The 18625-nt window shown below is 41.5% G+C and overlaps 1 protein-coding gene across 1 annotated transcript in view; it reads right to left on the bottom strand.

The window, feature by feature from the left end:
* Positions 1–1285: 1285 nt before the first annotated feature.
* The window catches only part of SLC1A3 (solute carrier family 1 member 3), a 116187-nt gene continuing 98847 nt past the window's right edge, over positions 1286–18625 (bottom strand). The window contains exons 8-10 of the mRNA XM_063961070.1: positions 18070–18264; positions 16050–16184; positions 1286–1648 (exon numbers count right to left, since the gene is read on the bottom strand). Coding sequence (XP_063817140.1) covers positions 1447–1648; positions 16050–16184; positions 18070–18264 — 532 coding nt within the window. The 3' untranslated portion in view covers positions 1286–1446. The remainder of the gene's footprint in view (positions 1649–16049; positions 16185–18069; positions 18265–18625) is intronic.

The raw sequence follows: 18625 nt of genomic DNA, 5'->3' as shown, positions 1-18625 counted from the left end.
CCACTGTCATTCTCTTCCTCTACCTGTCACCTATTGCTTTTCCTTCACCAAATACCTCCCTCTTTCATCCACTGCTTCAGTCTGTCACCCTCTACCTCCCCCTGTCACTCACTGCCTCACCCTGTTACCCTGTGACTCTCTTTTCTGGCAATATGGTGCATTGCAAGCATATTATGAACTGATGGTGAAGGGAAGGAGGGGTCCCAAGGCATATTTTTGCACCTGGGCGCACCACACACTAGTTCCTCCACTGGGTGGCACAAAATATTTTTGACTTGCAATGTTTAATGTCTGGCAGCCAAAGAGTAAAACATTGTTTACCCCTGGTCTAGAGGATGGGTGTTATAATTTAGTAATAGCTGGATTTACCGAGTTCTCAAGTAAGCAAAGCCTTCATAGTCCTGTGGGCCAACAGTGAGAAAAGCCAATGTACTTTTTTCACTTTGGAACCTTGTGGAGAAAGTAAAAATTATTATGTTGTCTCTAATAGAATAGCTTAAGCACCTTTTTTGTCTCCAATTCTTATCTTTAAGTCATCTGTGTGTACCCTGTTTTAAAGTGGACAAGTGGAAAATCAACCTGAAGCCAATCAAATCATCCGAATGTTGCCGGTAGCCAGAGAATTTCAGGATATGTGTGTACTGATCTTGTGGGGGCGAGTGGTTTGTCCACTTGTGTGGGGGTGAGGTCATGGATGGCTGGGACAACAGCAATGTCCTGATTTTAGTAGGGGAACAGAAATAAGACACAATCTGAAGGTTGGATACCGAAAAAGAGCAGGGTCCTCAGTAGCACAGTATTCTTGACTTGGGCTCATAAATTGAACTGGCGCAGTAAGATTGCCGGACCATACACACCTCTCTATGTATTTAACAAATACACCCAATTTGTTTTGTATCAAGAATTGTATAACTAATTATCAGTGTTACTATTTTGTGTGCAATATTGCAGAAAAAAAGTAATGTGTGAGTTGTCCCTGGTAAGGTAATGGGCCAAACATGATGTTCTATGGGGAAGCAGGAGAACTATAAGAGACCTCCCATAAAAATGTAGATCAATTAACTGTGGCCCCTGTTTATAGCCAATTATTTTTAGCTCTGTTCCCAACAATTATTAGATAACATTTTTATAAACAAAAGTAAAAATGTAATAATTTCCAGTGATCATCAAGACCCTTGCAGCTACCATGGTTCCCAGTTCTTAAAAAGAAAGAGATAAAAACCACAAAAAATATACAAGTATGGCAGTATTGTCACCTGGTTATCACAAACTGGACAGGGCCACATTGGCAGAAAATGACTTTTTTTATATTGTACAGAAATGGGTATTGTGGCACCTGCAAATTGTTTACCTCCCGGTGATCCATCACCAAACCAGATGTTTGTAAGCAAAGACAAAATGGAATGAATGTGATTCTGGTAAGTAAATCAAGGCAACTAGGGCTGTCTACATCTTGGTTTCGCTGTCTAAGGGTTTATCGCTTTCGTTTTCCTGGGAAATCAGCTGGTAGGGTTTCTTCTCGTTTTCCTCAATCACTGAGTTTCCCATCTCTGCATCACCTTTTTTCAGCTCATGTCTTGACAAATGCTCCACTATACCAGCGCCAAGAGAGTCTCCAAGCACGTTTGTGGTGGTACGGAAGCGGTCCCTGGAAGAAAGCAAACAAGTGGGAGACAAGTTATGATTAATTACAGGCAGATAGTACAGGTAGGCAGTCAGGCGTATGTGGTAAAGGCAACACATGAGACGGGCGTTTCTACCTCACAGGTCTTTGGCGTTACTCCTCTTTCATTATTACACTTTTTATTATGCAAGTGATCTAAGGTTGAGAAGCGAACCATAAAAAGACAGGTTTTGAATGGAATCAAAGAAACATCTACCGACCAGGCCAATACAATTTTGGGCCTGCCTATTTGTTTGCATAGTCCATGGCTGTGTCAGTAGATGCCTCCCAGCCATTTTGAAAGTCTTTAATTCTAAAACCCTTACTCTTGGCCCCTGGAAGGCAAAACATGTTTAGGTGTCTCTTTAGGGCCCAAAGAGACAGTGCAGGACTAGGGAATGTGAAAGTAATGCACTTGGACCACCAGCTTTTACCCAGGTTCTCTCTTGCCCCCAACAGAAACTATGGGGAGGGATGTGTTCTGCTACCATAGGTCTGGCATCTGTATAGTAAAAACATGAGAGATTTGTAGTGTTGTGAATCATAAAGCCTTCATATATTTTACAGTTCTCCACTGTGACAGCACTTGAGATCTAGGGGCCTGCATTGTAAAGCCACCAGAGAAATGAGAATCTGCATTGTTATAGACTGCAGAACAGTCTTGGCATTGAATAGAAGCCATTAGTATACATTGTATTCTGACAAGTGGTCATTCGAATTCTCTTTATATTGAATAGATGTCTCTAAAATGTTCTCTGTATACATATTAATTATTAAAATACTCAGTGTCTTGTAGATAGGTCACAAGGAAGCTCTCTGTATTGTACACATTACTAGAATACTGTGAATTCTGTATCAGTCACTAGAATGTTGTCCACATTGTACAATGGTCACTAGCATACGCTCTGTATTTTACAAACACTGTATTATTAGAATGCCCTGTGTATTGTATAACTGTCACTAGGATGCTCTATGTATTGTACATAAATTGCTGGAATGCTCTAAATTCTATATAGGCCATTAGAAAGCTGTCCATATTGTATAATGGTCACTAGAATGCTCTCTGTATTTTAAAGAACTGTATTACTAGAATGTTCTCTGTATTGTACAGAGGTCACTATAATGTGTTATGTATTGTATATCAGTCACTAGGATGCTCTATATATATTAGAGACCACTATAAAAGTCTGCATTGAATAGCAGTCTGATGGAGCTAATAGCTGTTGTACGTGATTATAACCCTTTGGCATAATCATTTTGCTTTTGTTTCATTGGCTATATAAAATCACACCAACATTGGACAAACCACATGAGCACAGACTGCATCATGCCAATTTTTCCATTGCAGTGCTGTAGACTGGCAGAGAACTTTTTACTGTTTGTTTGTTTGTTTGTTTATGTTCCCCAGTCCAAACATGGCCAGATCTTCCCTACATCTAGGCTTCTCTACATGTGGTCCTTGCGGGCTAGAAGACCCTGAAGCCTTAATGGACCAGTCTGAGTTTTAGAATAAGGAAGATAGGGAGAGATGTATCAGGCCTTTTAAAGCTATTTCACTCATTGCCATAGGAGACTGTATGGATCATTTAGAAAGGAAAATGGAGGAGCTGGTGACCTAACATAATGATCTAATTTCTGTCCACAATCAACACCAAACTGATATAGAGGCACTCAAGAACAAAATGGCAGATTTAGAAGATCGTTCCAGTCATAACAACATTAAAATTTGAGGAATCCCCGATTCGGTGTCCAACTCCGAACTAGAGGAGTATGCTTTAGCTCTTTTCCGCAAGCTGCTACCAAAAACAGAAGACAGGGAATTTGATTGATCGTGTACACCAACTCCCAAGACCTTGCATGGTTTCAACTTTGCTCCCGAGAGACATGCTTCTGCAAGTTCACTTTTTTACTACTAAGAAGCGGATTCTTAGGGCAGTGAGATCTGCTGGAGAATCGGACATTCTGGTTGGCCTACAGGTTTTCCCAGACATTTCTGCTTTAACCATCGCCAAGAGAAGAGCGCTGGCTCCTATAACAGCGGCCCTCTGTGCGCATGACATCCCATATCACTGGGGTTCCCGGAAAAGCTCATAATTTTCTATGAGGATTCTTCTTACACTGTCACATCCCTGGATGCTGTGGTTAAGCTGCTACTTGATTGGGATATCTCTGTGAAACACTCTTCTGGTCCTAAACAGAACCCGCCTCCTTGCACAGAACATGAAGTAGATAAAAAGGTGACTTTTTATCTACTTCATGTTTGCCTTCTATCAGGACCTCCATTGCCCTGTTGCTGTTAGTCCCTGGTTGTCGTACGTTGGAACTATCAGTTAAGTATTCAGCTTCGTTATTGTGTTCTGATTTCTATACTGTGTACTGGACATCCAGACACACTGGGTCCTGGTTACTGGATATAAGCTTAATTCTGTTAATAAATGAACTGTTTAGAGGTAATTTATGTCCACTGCTGTTTAGATAGCTATATGTTATTTTACTTTATTGATAAATCTTTGTGATACATACATGGGTGATGGTGCTAGGCCGCAAACCCCTCTTGATACTACTGCATGTATATGTTTTCCCCTGCAGTAGTTATGCAGACCCGATATACTGGGCCATTTTGGTTTTTCTTTTCCCTTTCCTTCTTCTATCTTTCTCTCTTTCCCCTGTCAACCTCCTCCTTTCCCTTTTCCTTTTGTATTCTGATCTACACTTATAAGGAGTATATGGTACTTTGTCTACCCCCACTGACGTACATGATACATAGTAACGTTGTGTGTTATTTTGTCTCTTTCTTCTCTATATATACATGACAAGAGTCCTTTCACTGAATGTTAAGGGATTAAATTCCCCTAATAAGCGTAGATTGGTGCCTTCCTTTTTCCGTAAGCAAAAGGCTGATGTAGTGGCATTACAGTAGACCCATTTCTCCTTGCTGGTTCCTCCAACATTCAAAGATCATAAATACCCTTTAGGATATTTTGCAAATGGCCCCGTCAAAGTCAAACGTAATGGGGTGGCTATATTATTTAGCAGCAGAGTTTCTTTTGTTCTACAATCCCAAATTGCAGATAAAAATGACAGTTTTTTTTAATCATAACTGGTTTATTGGATGACATGTTAGTTATCTTGGTGTCTTTATATGCCCCAAACTCTAATCAAGTATCCTTTCTCCGTAAACTTTGCCTAACAATACAGAAGTCCAGTAAGGGATCCCTTATTTCACTGAAGGACTTAAATTTAATTTTAGATCCCAAACTAGATAAATTTAGACCCCAAACTAGATAAATCCCTCAAGTACATCTTGTCCCCCTGGTCCATTGTCCGCATCCGTAATTTATAAGTGGAATTTAACTTATATGATGTTTGGAAAATTCAAAACCCTTCTGGACAGGAATAAACTTACTATTCTCCGGTCCATAATTCCTACTCCAGAATAGACATAATTTTGTGTGACAAGTGGACCCTCCAGAATGCTAAATTACTGGATGTTCCTCCTATCACCTGGTCAGACCATGCTCCTTTGTTTCTACATTGGAATACTTCCCATTCCTCTAGCTCACCCCACCTTGGTGTCTATCTCCCCATTTATTATCCCATCACATGACGAGGAAAATTATCTCTGACAGTATGTCCTCCTATATGGCTACTAATTCCCCTCTAGATAGATCCACCCCGAACCATTGGTGTGCATTTAAAGCTGTAGCCCGGGGTTTTGGCATTCAAGCTGGTGCTAAACTTAAGAGACACAATGCGCAAAGACAACTGGAGCTAGAAACAAAACTCACCACTTTGGAGGTCAAAAATAAGTGCTTGCCTTCCAAATCCCTACGTAAGGAATTGTAGGAGATCTTCAGCCAACTACAAAAAATTTTGATGGCTTGAACACAAGCGGCTCTGAATAGACTTTGGCAAAAATGTTACCTGTTAATTAATAGATCTGGTAGGCTATTAACTCATAGACTACAACAGGCTAGGAACAGAATCAAATATATTTTTCCCCCACGATTTCTAAACTCTCAAACCCACGAGACATATCAAATCACTTTGCCAGTTATTATTTTCCGCTCTATAGTCTCTTTCAAGACTCTTCCATTCCTCAGCCTTTATTATCTTCTATAACCTGTTTTTTAGATAATATGGACTTGCTTTCTCTATCTGCAGATCAACTTGAGATGTTGAACGCTCCTTGGACTTCACTTGAAATTATGGAAGCTATAAAGTCTTTGCCTCATGGTTTGGCTCCGTTGCCTGATGGCTTTATTAATGACTTCTATATAACATTCTAGGAGCTGTTAACACCTCATTTGTGCTTTTTCATGACATTACTACACTTGGGGCTGTTAGTATGGAAATGCTGGAAGCACCAATAGTGACATTACCAAAATCTGGGAAGGACCCGGCTTACTGTCAAAATTACTATCCAATAGCTTTGTTGAACGGGGATATTAAACTCTATGCGAAACTCATAGCTACACATATTAACACCTTTCTACCCTCCCTGATTCATCAAGATAAGGTTGGATTTGTCCCTGGAAGACAAGCATCAGATAACACCCGTAGGGTATTCAATATAATTGATTCACTGTCCGCTGATCAGGGCCTTCTCTTGTAATCTTTGGATGCGGAAAAGGCATTTGATCGCCTGAGCTGGTCCTATATGCAGGAAGTTCTTACTAAATTTGGATTCCAGGGACAAACACTATAATCTATCATTTCGTTATACAGTATATAGCTCCCCTTCCGCTCGGGTGCTCAGTAATGAGTTTCTATCGGATGTCTTTCCTATTTTGAATGACACAAGACAGGTCTGCCCTCTTTCTCCTTTCATTTTTATTTTGGCCATTGAACCCCTTGCAGCCAGGATCCGAGGTGCTAACTCTTTCCTGGGAATTTCAATTGGCTCGTCTTCTCACAAACTTTGTTTATTCGCTGACGGTGTCCTTATTTTTGTATCTGATCCTGTTTCCACCCTCCCACATCTACACGCTATATTGGATAAATAGAGCACGGTCTCATATTATAAATTGAATACAACAAAAACTAACGCTCTCCCTATATATCTGTCTTCCTCTCTTGCCTCTTTCCGTTCTTCTTACCACTATAATTGGCAAAGTGTTTCGATCCGGTATTTGGGTGTTAATATTCCCTCAGATTCTTCCTTGCTTTTTGATGTAAACTTACCTCTCTATCTGAACTCTCTCTCAATCATGGCTATCATACAATATCTCTTGGTTACTGTATTTAAAATGTCCCTACTACCTAAACTAATGTATTTGTTCCGTACTATTCAATATTTATTTCCCAAAAAGTACTAAATATAATGCTATTTTAATTACATATATTGGTCCTCCAGCCTCCTAAATTAGCTTGTTCTAGGATGATCTTGCCTAAAGCGAATGGTGGTCTGAGCCTTCCAGATCTCAGTCTATACTATGAAGTATATTAGCCCAGCTTAAGGCCTAATCACATGCAGGCTTGAGTTTAGGGTGGGTGTGCCTGGAAAATATAACGTGCTCCACATATCCCTTAAGAGATCTCCTGTTCAAACCTAAATATCTTAGACCTACCTTTAAGGGCTATAGCTAAAATCATCCCTAACTTAAATATCTCAAAGTGGTCTGTCCATTGTGTGACATTTTTTGGAGAAATGTTGGAGGGCTTGACATTGCTCCTGTTTTTTGCCCTACAGCAGAGATACTCTCTCACTAATTCGGAACTACTTCACTATTTTCAAATCCAACATTGGTGGAAAAATATTACCAGACAAACGGGCTCTACCAGCCCCCTAGCATCTGGGGTAATGGCACACTTGGTGCAAGAAAACACTAGAGGAGATATATTGTTTTGGTATAAAACCCTTATAGAGCTAATTCCCCTTATTAAATCTAATGCCCAGAAGAAATGATAAGACGATTTGGGTATTGCATTATCCGATAATCAGTGAAGTAAAATATATCAATCGTCACATAGTACTGTATGTCTAGATGTTTGAATCATTCGGAGATCCATATAAAACCACTCCACAGTATATATTTAACACCAGACAGGCTTCATACATTTTGGCCCTCTTGCTCAAAATTTTGTTGGTGCCAGCGTGGAGAGGTGGGTCACATATTCCATATATTTTGGTCATGTCCAGTCCTTGACACTTTCTGGACCAATGTGTTTGGATTAATTAATAAAGTTTAAAATTTGTCTATAACCCCATTCCCCATTCTTTGTTTAATATAGCTCAAGACACCATCCTACCTCACAACTGATACATTCTGGGTCATATTCTTGACCTTAGCCCAAATTAGGAGACAATCGGATCCCCCTACGTTATTGAAATGGGAGTGGGGAAGCTAAGAGACCTTAGGAGGAGAGAGTTGGAAAAGAGGATCTTGCAAACCCACTTTCATGTTCCGCTGGCCTTGAGGGATTGTCCAGGGGATGTTTGTTCAGAGAAAATCTCTCTGATCAGTTCAATAAGAATTCCGTTAAAATCTAGGGACATTGTAAGGCTCTCCTTTCAAGGGAAGCTCTATGTTAGGAGGAACGTAAGATTTAGAAGTTCCAAGGATCACTGGTGTCCGCAGGAGGAATGTCTGGGAGAAGAAGAGACCATGGACCATTTCTTTCTGTGTTGTCCCTTTAACATAGAAGTTTATAAGGAAGTTTCAAGAACCTTAGGTATTTCTTGCCTATCGGGGCTGAGTTACCTGAAATGGGTCTATGGACATTCAAAAGGTATGAGGCTTTTGAGGTGAGTACTATTTTCCTAGTTAGTCTAGCATTTAGGTGTCACGTATGGAATGAACGGTGTCAAGTATCTCTGAGGGGCAAAGTCCTTTCCTGTAGGGAGGTGATAGCTTTAATTCTGCACGAGGTGAGGATGATGACGGAGCTGGAGAGGGGGTGGTTAAACATCATCGACTGGTCCCGCCTGTGTAGTTGAAGCCCCCTTAGTGGGTGTTGGATGACTTCCCTCTTTCCAGTCTATTGGCTGATACTGTTTTTGCACTTTCAAATCTTTTTAAGTTTGTATAACTATATATTTGAGGAATGAATTTGGCTCTACCAGGTATTATCCATGAGGATCAGACGGGATTCGTGCAGGGGAGAAGTTCTGCGATCAGTGTGTGAAGAGTGCTGTTAGCGGTGAGTGGTTCCCGGGGTGCCGTGTCGACTGCCCCACAGGCTATATTATCTTTAGATGCAGAAAAAGCGTTTGACATGGTACTCTGGGACCACCTATATGATGTGCTGCTGCGTTTTTCCTTCCCTAGGAGGTTTACAGACTTTCTGCAGACCCTCTATACTCAATCCAAATCACAATTGATATGTAACACTTTGCTCTCTGATCCCTTCCCGATAATGGCACTCATTCAGAGTTGTTCGCTAGCTGCTTTCGTTCACAGCGCACCGATCAGGCAAAAAATGGCACTTCTGCGCATGCGTATGGGGCGCAATGCGCACGCGCGACGTAATTTCACAAAAGCTGATGCAGTTTCACACAAGGTCTAGCGACGCTTTTCAATCGCACTGCTGGCCGCAGAGTGATTGACAGGAAGTGGGTGTTTCTGGGAGGTAACTGACCGTTTTCGGGGAGTGTGTGAAAAAACGCAGGCGTGTCAGATACAAACGCAGGCGTGCCTGGGGAAACGTAGACATGGCTGGGCGAACGCAGGGCGTGTTCGTGACGTCAAAACAGGAACTAAATAGTCTGAAGTGATCGCTAGCTAGGAGTAGGTCTCGAGCTACTCTGAAACTGCACAATCTTTTTTTGCAGCGGCGCTGTGATCCTTTCGTTCGCACTTCTGCTACGCTAAGATACACTCCCAGAGGGCGGCGGCTTAGCGTTTGCATGGCTGCTAAAAGCAGCTAGTGAGCGAACAACTCAGAATGAGGGCCAATTAGGGGTACCCGTCAGGGGTGTCCCCTTTCTCCTTTACTATTCATATTGGCATTAGAGCCTCTGGCCATAGCGATACGCCAACTTCCGTTATACCAAGGAATTCAAATAGGTAACAGGGATCTTAGAGTATTGCTATTTGCCGACGATATGCTCCTTTTATGTCCAACCCGGCCCACTCGATACCAATCGCTTTAAAGTTAATTTCTCCGTTTGGCTCCATCTCAGGTTATAAGATTAATGTGAGTAAATCAGAGTTACTGTTTTTACATAAGACAGGCCTGACTGCAGGAGAATGGAATATTAAAATCATGTCCTCTCATTTGAAATACCTCTGTATTTTAATATCTAACAGTTTGGATTCGGTGTATAGTTTCAATTTTAGTTCTGTCATTTTAAAAATGGGAAAATCCATGGAACAGTGGCATGACTTACCCCTGTCATTTTTAGGTAGAGTGGAGGTAGTTAAATCCGTTCTCCTACCTAAACTGATGTATATAATGCAAATGCTGCCGCTTAAATTGACCAAGAAAGATATTAAACGTATTGATAAGAGCATATCCAAATTTATCTGGAAATCTAGGAAACCTAGGATTGCTTCATGGAAGCTTAGATGCCCAAAATCGACTGGAGGTCTGGGATTGCCTGATCTTATGCATTACTCTAGAGCACTCTTAGTTAGATTTGCAATGGACTGGCTGATGGAGGGCAGCTCGTTCACTGACTGTGAACTGGAATGGGGTTACTTCTATCCATACTCTCCAGGTGCTCTATTGCTTACCTTCTGATGAAACCGTGAGATTACAAGCACGGAGAAACGCGTTAAGGATTTTACAAAACTACCTGCAGGTTGTCCAGACCACATTTGTGCCAGAGGACACTTTGGATCAACCATCTAAACATCTTTTGGAAGTGTGCACCCCATCCCCATGGACGCTGCTGTTACCGCCGCTCCCACCAAAGAACTCCGGCTTAATCCGTTCAAGTGTAAGCCGCACGGAGACCATACTGCACGGTTGTGGTGAGCAAAAATCATTGGCGGTGGGGAGAGAAGGGGTAATCAGCTGCCATGCGGCAGGCACACTGGGAACTCTTTGGTTATATAGAAACATCCCTTCGGTCCATTGGCACAAAATAACCAAGTTACTAATTACGAAATAACCAGTCCTTTACCGGGAGTTACAAAAATAGCACCGAGTGTGCTTAAGAACATCCTTTATTGGAGCTCCAGAGGTATATGCATATGTATGGACGGTATCAGTAACATTTTAGTCATATGGACTTTTATCCTGCAGTACTGTATATTGGTGTGCTTTAAAGTTTTTAGCACAATTGTGTTGTGTACAAATATACAATTGATAAATTTAATAAATACTTTTAAATACTAGATAAGAATTTAATCTATGTATGCGCTTCCTCGTAACATTCCTGTGTTTTTTCTATGTATAATTATTGAGTATTGCAGAATACTCTATTGGGAGCTGCATGATATATATTCATAGATACCGATCTGTGGAATATTTATATTAAGTGCGCTTGATAGATACAGGTTTAATAGTTAAAATTATTTGAGTTTTCTTAGGTAAAACTGTTTGAGTTTTGCTTACTCAGAGAGGCTTACTTCCCAAACACATTTACACAGATCCATTATTTAAGGATATAATATGAAGCATGGGATGCAGTGAATAATACATTGCATAGAAAACAATTAGTGGGGAGTAGATACCCCTTTGGGGTAACCCATCCTTTACACCAGGATTGGAAAATGCGGCTTGTATTAGATTGATTACAAAGGGGCTTAAAGCAGTGTCGCAAGTATTTGATCCGGGCGGGGAAATAAAATCTTACAAGGCTTTACAATCTGAATTCAATCTCCCCAGTAGTAGTCTATTTTCCCTAATGCAAGTTACACATTTTGCCATGTCTATACCCTTTACCGGTTCCGGTATGAATGGTCGACCATGTTATGGTCGACAGTCATTAGGTCGACCACTATTGGTCGACATTGACATGGTCGACATGGACACATGGTCGACACATGAAAATGGTCGCCACATGAAAGGTCGACACATGAAAAGGTCGACATGAGTTTTTTTACTTTTTTTGGTGTCGTTTTTTGCGTAAAGTGACTGGGAACCCCAATTAGTGCACCGCGTCCCCTCGCATGGCTCGCTTCGCTCGCCATGCTTCGGGCATGGTGCCTTCGCTCCGCTACCGCTTCACTCGGTACACTTTACCGTTCCAATCGTAGTCCATGTGGATCGTAAAGTATGGAAAAGTTCCCCAAAAGAAAAAAAAGTTAAAAAGCTCATGTCGACCTTTTCATGTGTCGACCTTTCATGTGTCGACCATGTGTCCATGTCGACCATGTCAATGTCGACCAATAGTGGTCGACCTAATGACTGTCGACCATAACATGGTCGACCATGTGAACGGATACCCCCTTTACCTCTGCAACAGATAGAACTCTGGACCCCTTGAACCATGTCTTCTTAAAGCTCTCAGAGCAGAAATATAAAACTAGAATGTTATACGGATTGTTAATGAAAACCAAAACACCCAAATGAATTGATCATTCTCAAAAAGTCTGGTTTAAAGATTTGCCATCTCTATTGACGGACAATATATTATTTAAATATTATAATAGAACCCTCAGAATGTTAAGAGCCTCCGTCTTACAGGAAGTGCATGTCAAAACGCTTTTTAGGGCATATGTAGCCCAGGGTCAGAGGAAGCTCTATGTGAAAGACGAATCTGGTCGATGTCCAAAATGTGACGCTCCCTCATTCCACAATATTTGGTCATGTGGAAAAAGTAAAAAATTCTGGTATAAATTAGTATATTATCAGGGCCGGTTCTGGGGCTTTGCGCGCCCCGGGCGGCAATGGGGGGGCGTGGCTTCGTACAGGGGGCGTGGTCATTTACGCCCCCTGTACAGACTACTGTAGCGCTCTGAAATGTGCCCCCCGCTGCCCGCTGACCCCCGCTGTCGCTGGCCGCTGTGAAGCCCTTCGTGGAGAGGTCCTTTAATGTGCGGTGTGCGATGACGTCATCGCGCACCGCACAGCAAAGGTCCTCTCCACGAAGGGAAACTAGACGCGTAGCGTCTAGTTCCCTTCGTGGAGAGGACCTTTGCTGTGCGGTGCGCGATGGCGTCATCGCGCACCGCACAGTAAAGGACCTCTCCACGAAGGGAAACTCTAGTTTCCCTTCACAGCGGCCAGCGGCAGCGGGGGGCACAGCAGCAGCGGATCTTGCCCTGGTGCGGCGCCCTCCGGAAGGCGGCGCCCCGGGCAAAAGTCCTGCTTGCCCGTGGCAAGATCCGCTACTGTATATTATATAAACTCTACCCTTGCATTACAAGTGAGTTTAGACCCTATTCCCCTTCTATTTGCAAATTTCGATAATTGGAACTTGGGGTTATCTCACTCTCATCTGATTCCTTTTCTAACGAATCTTGTGACAGTGGCAAAAAAAGTGATTCTGAATTCTTGGATATCTAATCATATACCATCACTGAGAGAAGTAGATGAATTGCTTATGAGATACATGCATTATCATAGATATGATCTGACCCGAGACAATCTGGAGAAGGGATCTAACTTTATTAAGAAATGGGGAGTCTTTATCTCTTCAAAATCCATGGAAACGCAAGCTCATATTTGTGTCTCCCTGGATATATCCAGCACACCTTAAATTTTGTTTAGTGACAACCACATATGACACATGGGTTAGAGGTATTTTAGGGACGAAACGCTTTCTTTCTTATTCGTATCTTGCATTACATTTTCAGCTTTCTGTATTATACCAAAACAATGTGATAGTGAGCAAATGATGGTAAATCAGGTATATTGTACGGCTGACTTTTGGCAGTCCTAAGAGATGAAACCCGAACTTCCCTGTCCCCCCCTCCGCCCCTCCGCTCTATTTCCTCCTTCGCTATTCTTCTTTCTAGCTGTTGTGTGTTCTTTGTTTAAACTGTTCTTTATTTTACTGTGGTAGAGAAGATGTAAGTTGATAGTACTTTTAGACAAAGATGTGACATCAACCGTTGGCATATACAGTAGTTTGGTTCACCATTCTGATTGGCACTGATTGTGATACTGCCAGATACAAGAAATTGTTTAACTATGCAAAATATCTTTTGATATGTCTGATTTGTTCTTCTGTTCCACTTGTTCATGTCATTTGAAAAACCAGTAAATATATTTAAAAAAACAAACAAAAAACTATATTTTTGAGGAAATGGTTTGCATGTATTGGATGGGCTATAAACATGCTATATTCTTTACAACAAAGAAAAATAGAGAACTACTGCGCCCTACACGGCAGCAGTCGTGGTTGACTCTGGGTGTCACTCAACACCCCCAATCCAAGATACACAACCAAAAAATGAGTGTGTCCTCAGCTGCGCACTGCTACAAGAATGTACACTATTTCTCACGATTACAATAGCATTCAACATATGTTATAGGGTTGGGAATACCCAAAAGAGTCTTTACACAGTCTCTGAGATGTAGTCCTTTTATCCTCTGATAGTGATATGTTCTCTGAATCTCCATGTGTAGATCACCAGATAGCTGTGGATGACTGGACGATAGAATGGCTGAAATTTCAGCCGTTCTATCCTCCGGTCATCCGCAGCTCTCTGGTGAATAACGGGATAGAGATGATGGAGGCGCGGTGACTGCTCCTAGGAGACAGGCATAACGAGGGGAGGTGTGGATCACCAACGGGGACCAGAAAAGGAAAAAAGAAACCTTTACGTGCCTACATACACCGTTTTTAATGTAAGCTTGCGTGTAAGCATCCTTTGTGTATCCTTTTTGCTGATGGAATGGAAGAATTGATTTAAAAAGAAACCTTGATGAGTATAGCAATAATAAGTTCCATGTAAGAATATTGTGAGCACACATCTAATACTTACCACGAAGTGTTGTTCACGAAGCAACTATCCACCCCCCATAAGGGAAAAGGAATAGGACTCCCTTGAATTATTTACATTTGCTGGATATTAAGTATATATGAGGAACTGAGACCTTTTTTCTGTTTTTTCCTCTCTTTCATATATCTGAACACACGGAGATTCAGAGAACATATCACTATCAGAGGATAAAAGGACTACATCTCAGAGACTGTGTAAAGACTCTTTTGGGTATTCCCAACCCTATAACATATGTCGAATGCTATTGTAATCGTGAGAAATAGTGTACTTTCTTGTAGCAGTGCGCAGCTGAGGAAACACTTATTTTTTGGTTATGCTCTATTCTTTCCTTGTTTAATGTTGGCAGTCTTGGTTTGAGAGGAGAGTGAGTGGGGATGTATGGGTGGATGAAAGGGTATGAATGGGGATGAATGTATGATGGTTGAGGGAGAATGAATTGGTGGGAGTTTCGAGTAAAGTATGTGCTCCTGGAGATGGAAAGGGACAGGAGAAAGGAGGTTTAGAATAAAGACTGCATAGTAATTTAGAATCTAGAGGAGGATTCAGAAAGGATGGATTTGGGTGTGAAGGGAGGGAGGAACTAAAGAGGTTGTTTTTGTTATTTTCTTGTTTATATATAATTTTATGATTATGTGGAATATGTAAAAGTTTTGGTTTAGTTTATTTCTTGTTCAGAACTACATATTATTTATTTGAAATTGTAAATATGTAAATATGTGGTTGCAATTTTAAATAAAAAACATTCCCTACGTTATTGAAAGTTACGCATAAAGTTCAATATCATTTTATAATGGAAACGGAGTATATGCCTTATTCATATACGGCTACTTCCTCCTTAGTACGTTGGACGTGTTGGCACAATTTTGTGGCAGAAGGTGAGGGAGCTTGGTTCTTTTCCACTGACGCTCAATCTGAACCCCTCCAATTCAGCCTGAATGAGAATGAGACAGAGCTTGGCTCTGATTCTCCATGTGCCTTATAAATTGTCTCCCTGTAATGTATACTCTTCATTGCCCTTCTTCACCCCATTTACACCACCTATTTGGTAGTGTATATCTGCTTGAAGCATGTACAATACATATCGTGGCAATCCTGTTTGATTTCTGTTGAACCATGTATCAACTGTATTGATCCTGTTTGTTATTTTTCGATCTGTGATTTTTTTTAAAAAAATCCTTCAATGTTTTATCCCCACCTGTTCCCCTTTTTACTTTCTGTACCCCTTATATTTACCTATTTCTGAATAAATAAAAATTATTGATGTGAAAAAAGAGAAGAAAAGATTGGATGAGTGGACAAGTAGAGCAGTTGCCCATAGCAACCAAACCAGCTTCTACCTAGCTAGAATCTGATTGGTTGCGATTGGCAACTATTCTACTTGTCAATTTCTCCACTCTTTAGAAGGTTTGATACATTTCCTCCACAAACATGAAAAGTGTCCCGTACCGGAGACCAGACTGGAATCTCAGTGTCACTTTCAATGACCAGTCTACGGAAATCTACTGGCAAATTATCTACCAGATGTTTTTGCAGTAAATACTTACAAAAACCAGTCCACTGCAATAATCAGTGTGATGTCATCTGTGGGCAATCCAACCGATGTCAGCACAATAACCATGGTGACGAGGCCGGCTTGTGGGATCCCCGCAGCGCCGATACTTGCAGCTGTAGCTGTGATACTACATGTAGAGAAGGACAGGACTTTTGAATATAGAAATCTATACATATAAATGCCAAAGCACTCACTCACTCACTCACTCACTCACTCACTCACTCATCACTAATTTTCTTTTTTCCCGATATGTTAGGAAGCTGAAATGTAACATAGGTAGTCTTCAGGTGGGAAATAGGAAAACTACGTAATAAACCTCCCCTAATGGGATGAAAAGGGGGATGACATAATGACGTCATTACCGATGCGTGGCTTGTGTTGCGTGAACGATAACACCCAAACGGACAATTGGATCAAAATTTGGATTGCACCTCCAGTGGGTAGAATTAAATTAACTATAAAATGGTCCTGTCGCTTTTTACCGTATCTGCTACGTGGGCTCCCCGGGTAAAGTCAAGAACCATGGATTAATATTTACTTACATTTAGACATCTCAAATTTACATCTCTAAAGATTTACCAAATTTTTAGCACTCATTAATATTTACAATCGTGACAATCAGAAAATCCCATGCAATGAACAGATAGTCAATTACATATCTGGGATGCACACATAGGCGTCGGAAACGGGGGTGGGGGGCTGGAGTGGGCAAAGGGGCAGCGTGACCCCCCCAAACATGATGGAGGGGCAGGCGCTGGTGTGGGGGAGTGCTTACTTCCGCATCCCTCTAAGCGGCTTCAACTTTAAAAGCAGTGGGCTGCCGCAGGCAGGGTGCGGTGCCCCTTCTGTACTAGCCGACTGTCTCTTAACTGGTGATGTATTACTGTGAGGAGGCGTGGCTGTGGCTCCGGAATGCCACGCCTCCTCCCAGTAATGCATCACCAGTGAAGAGACAGCCGGGTAGTACAGAAGAGGGGACACCGCACCCTGCCTGCAGCAGCACACTACCTTGGAAGCCGCCCACGAGGATGCAGAGGTAAGCACTCACCAGCACTGATGGGGAGGGGGGGGGGGGGAGTTTGAAGGAGAGGAGACCGGTACCACAGCAGGGGCACCAAAATAAAATTCAAACTTGCCCCCTTCCCCCCAGCGTGGAATCATTCTGGCGCCCCCGGATACACACATTTGCATTAAAATCCGAGCAGACAATCACCAGACTATACAATTATCTGTCCAATCTGGCTGGTTGGAATGAAAATCTAGTAATGTATGGAAGCAAGTGACAATCGCCCATTGCTCCCAAACACTGGAAAATGGACAACTGGTAAAATCCGTTTGATTTTTACCTATTTATCTGAATGATAATTTTTGTTCATTTTACAGTATTTGGTAGCAAATCGATTATCCCTTACTCCCATACATACCAGCCAGATTGGACAGATTATTGTATAGTGTGTACCTAAGGTAACAGTGTTAGACTTGAACTAAAGGGATAATAATTCCACTGGATAATTGACCAAAATAGTGAGTAGATGTATAATATGAAGACTATACACAAGTTTATTTAAAAAATGTATCTTTAACTTGCAGTATATGCAGAAACAATATTTTTAATAAGCTGTCTGAAGAAAAACATTTAGCAGCATAATATGGTGGATTTCTATAAGATTTAGCAAAGATACTGCAAGTGCCTTTTCAGGTTAATGCAGCACACAATAAGGGGAATTAAATTGCCAGCAAAGAGTTTCAACACTTCAATGTCAGCCAGTCTCACACCCCTCACCCAATTGATTCACGCCCCGATTCGCACAAAAGTGCTCACTACCCTATGGTGTAGCGAACACTTTTGTGCAAGATCCTGCTGCAATAACATGCGTCAGGTGCCGAGACGATTCGGCTGGGCGAGATAATCACCAGCAATTGAATTCCCTCTAATATGTTTCATTGGTTGGAGTTGAAAAAAAAAAAGCATATTCTACATTTTATATTCAGTGTATTTTTTTCTTTCTTACCTGATTGTAATAATCTGTCCAAAATTAAGGTCATAATTATTGACTTGAGCAATGAAAATAGCAGCCAGGGCTTCATAGAGAGCTGTGCCGTCCATGTTGATTGTCGCTCCCACTGGTAGAACAAACCGCGTCACCCTCTTGTCTACTTTATTGTTCTCCTCCAGACATTTAAATGTGATCGGTAAAGTTGCGGAGCTAGAATAGTGACACAGAAGGAGGCGGCCGTATGTTACTGTGGTGTTAATTTATAATTTGCAAAAAAGAAAATATTGAAGACATTTTTCTGTTTAAATTAAAAGAAAACACACATTATATGGGCATATATTACCCCTACACTATCCCTCTGTCTCCCTAAATACAGAGAAACAAAAAAAGGCATAATTTTGTGAGAAAACTAGAAAACCTATTTTAATACTTATGATTTATGGCTGTCTGGCCAACAAGGCAGCTGGTCATCGTCATGCTGTCACGATGACGGGCCTCTTTTTATGCGGAGGCCTGGTTCCATAGCTCCATCTGCCCAACTGATAACCTGTTAATCGGGCCAGAGCTGGAT

This window comes from Pseudophryne corroboree, chromosome 1 (assembly GCF_028390025.1).
Source record: "Pseudophryne corroboree isolate aPseCor3 chromosome 1, aPseCor3.hap2, whole genome shotgun sequence".
In the NCBI taxonomy this organism is placed as follows: Eukaryota; Metazoa; Chordata; class Amphibia; order Anura; family Myobatrachidae; genus Pseudophryne; species Pseudophryne corroboree.
The sequence above is the reverse complement of the archived record's forward strand: the minus strand, read 5'-3'. Positions and strand labels throughout refer to the sequence as shown.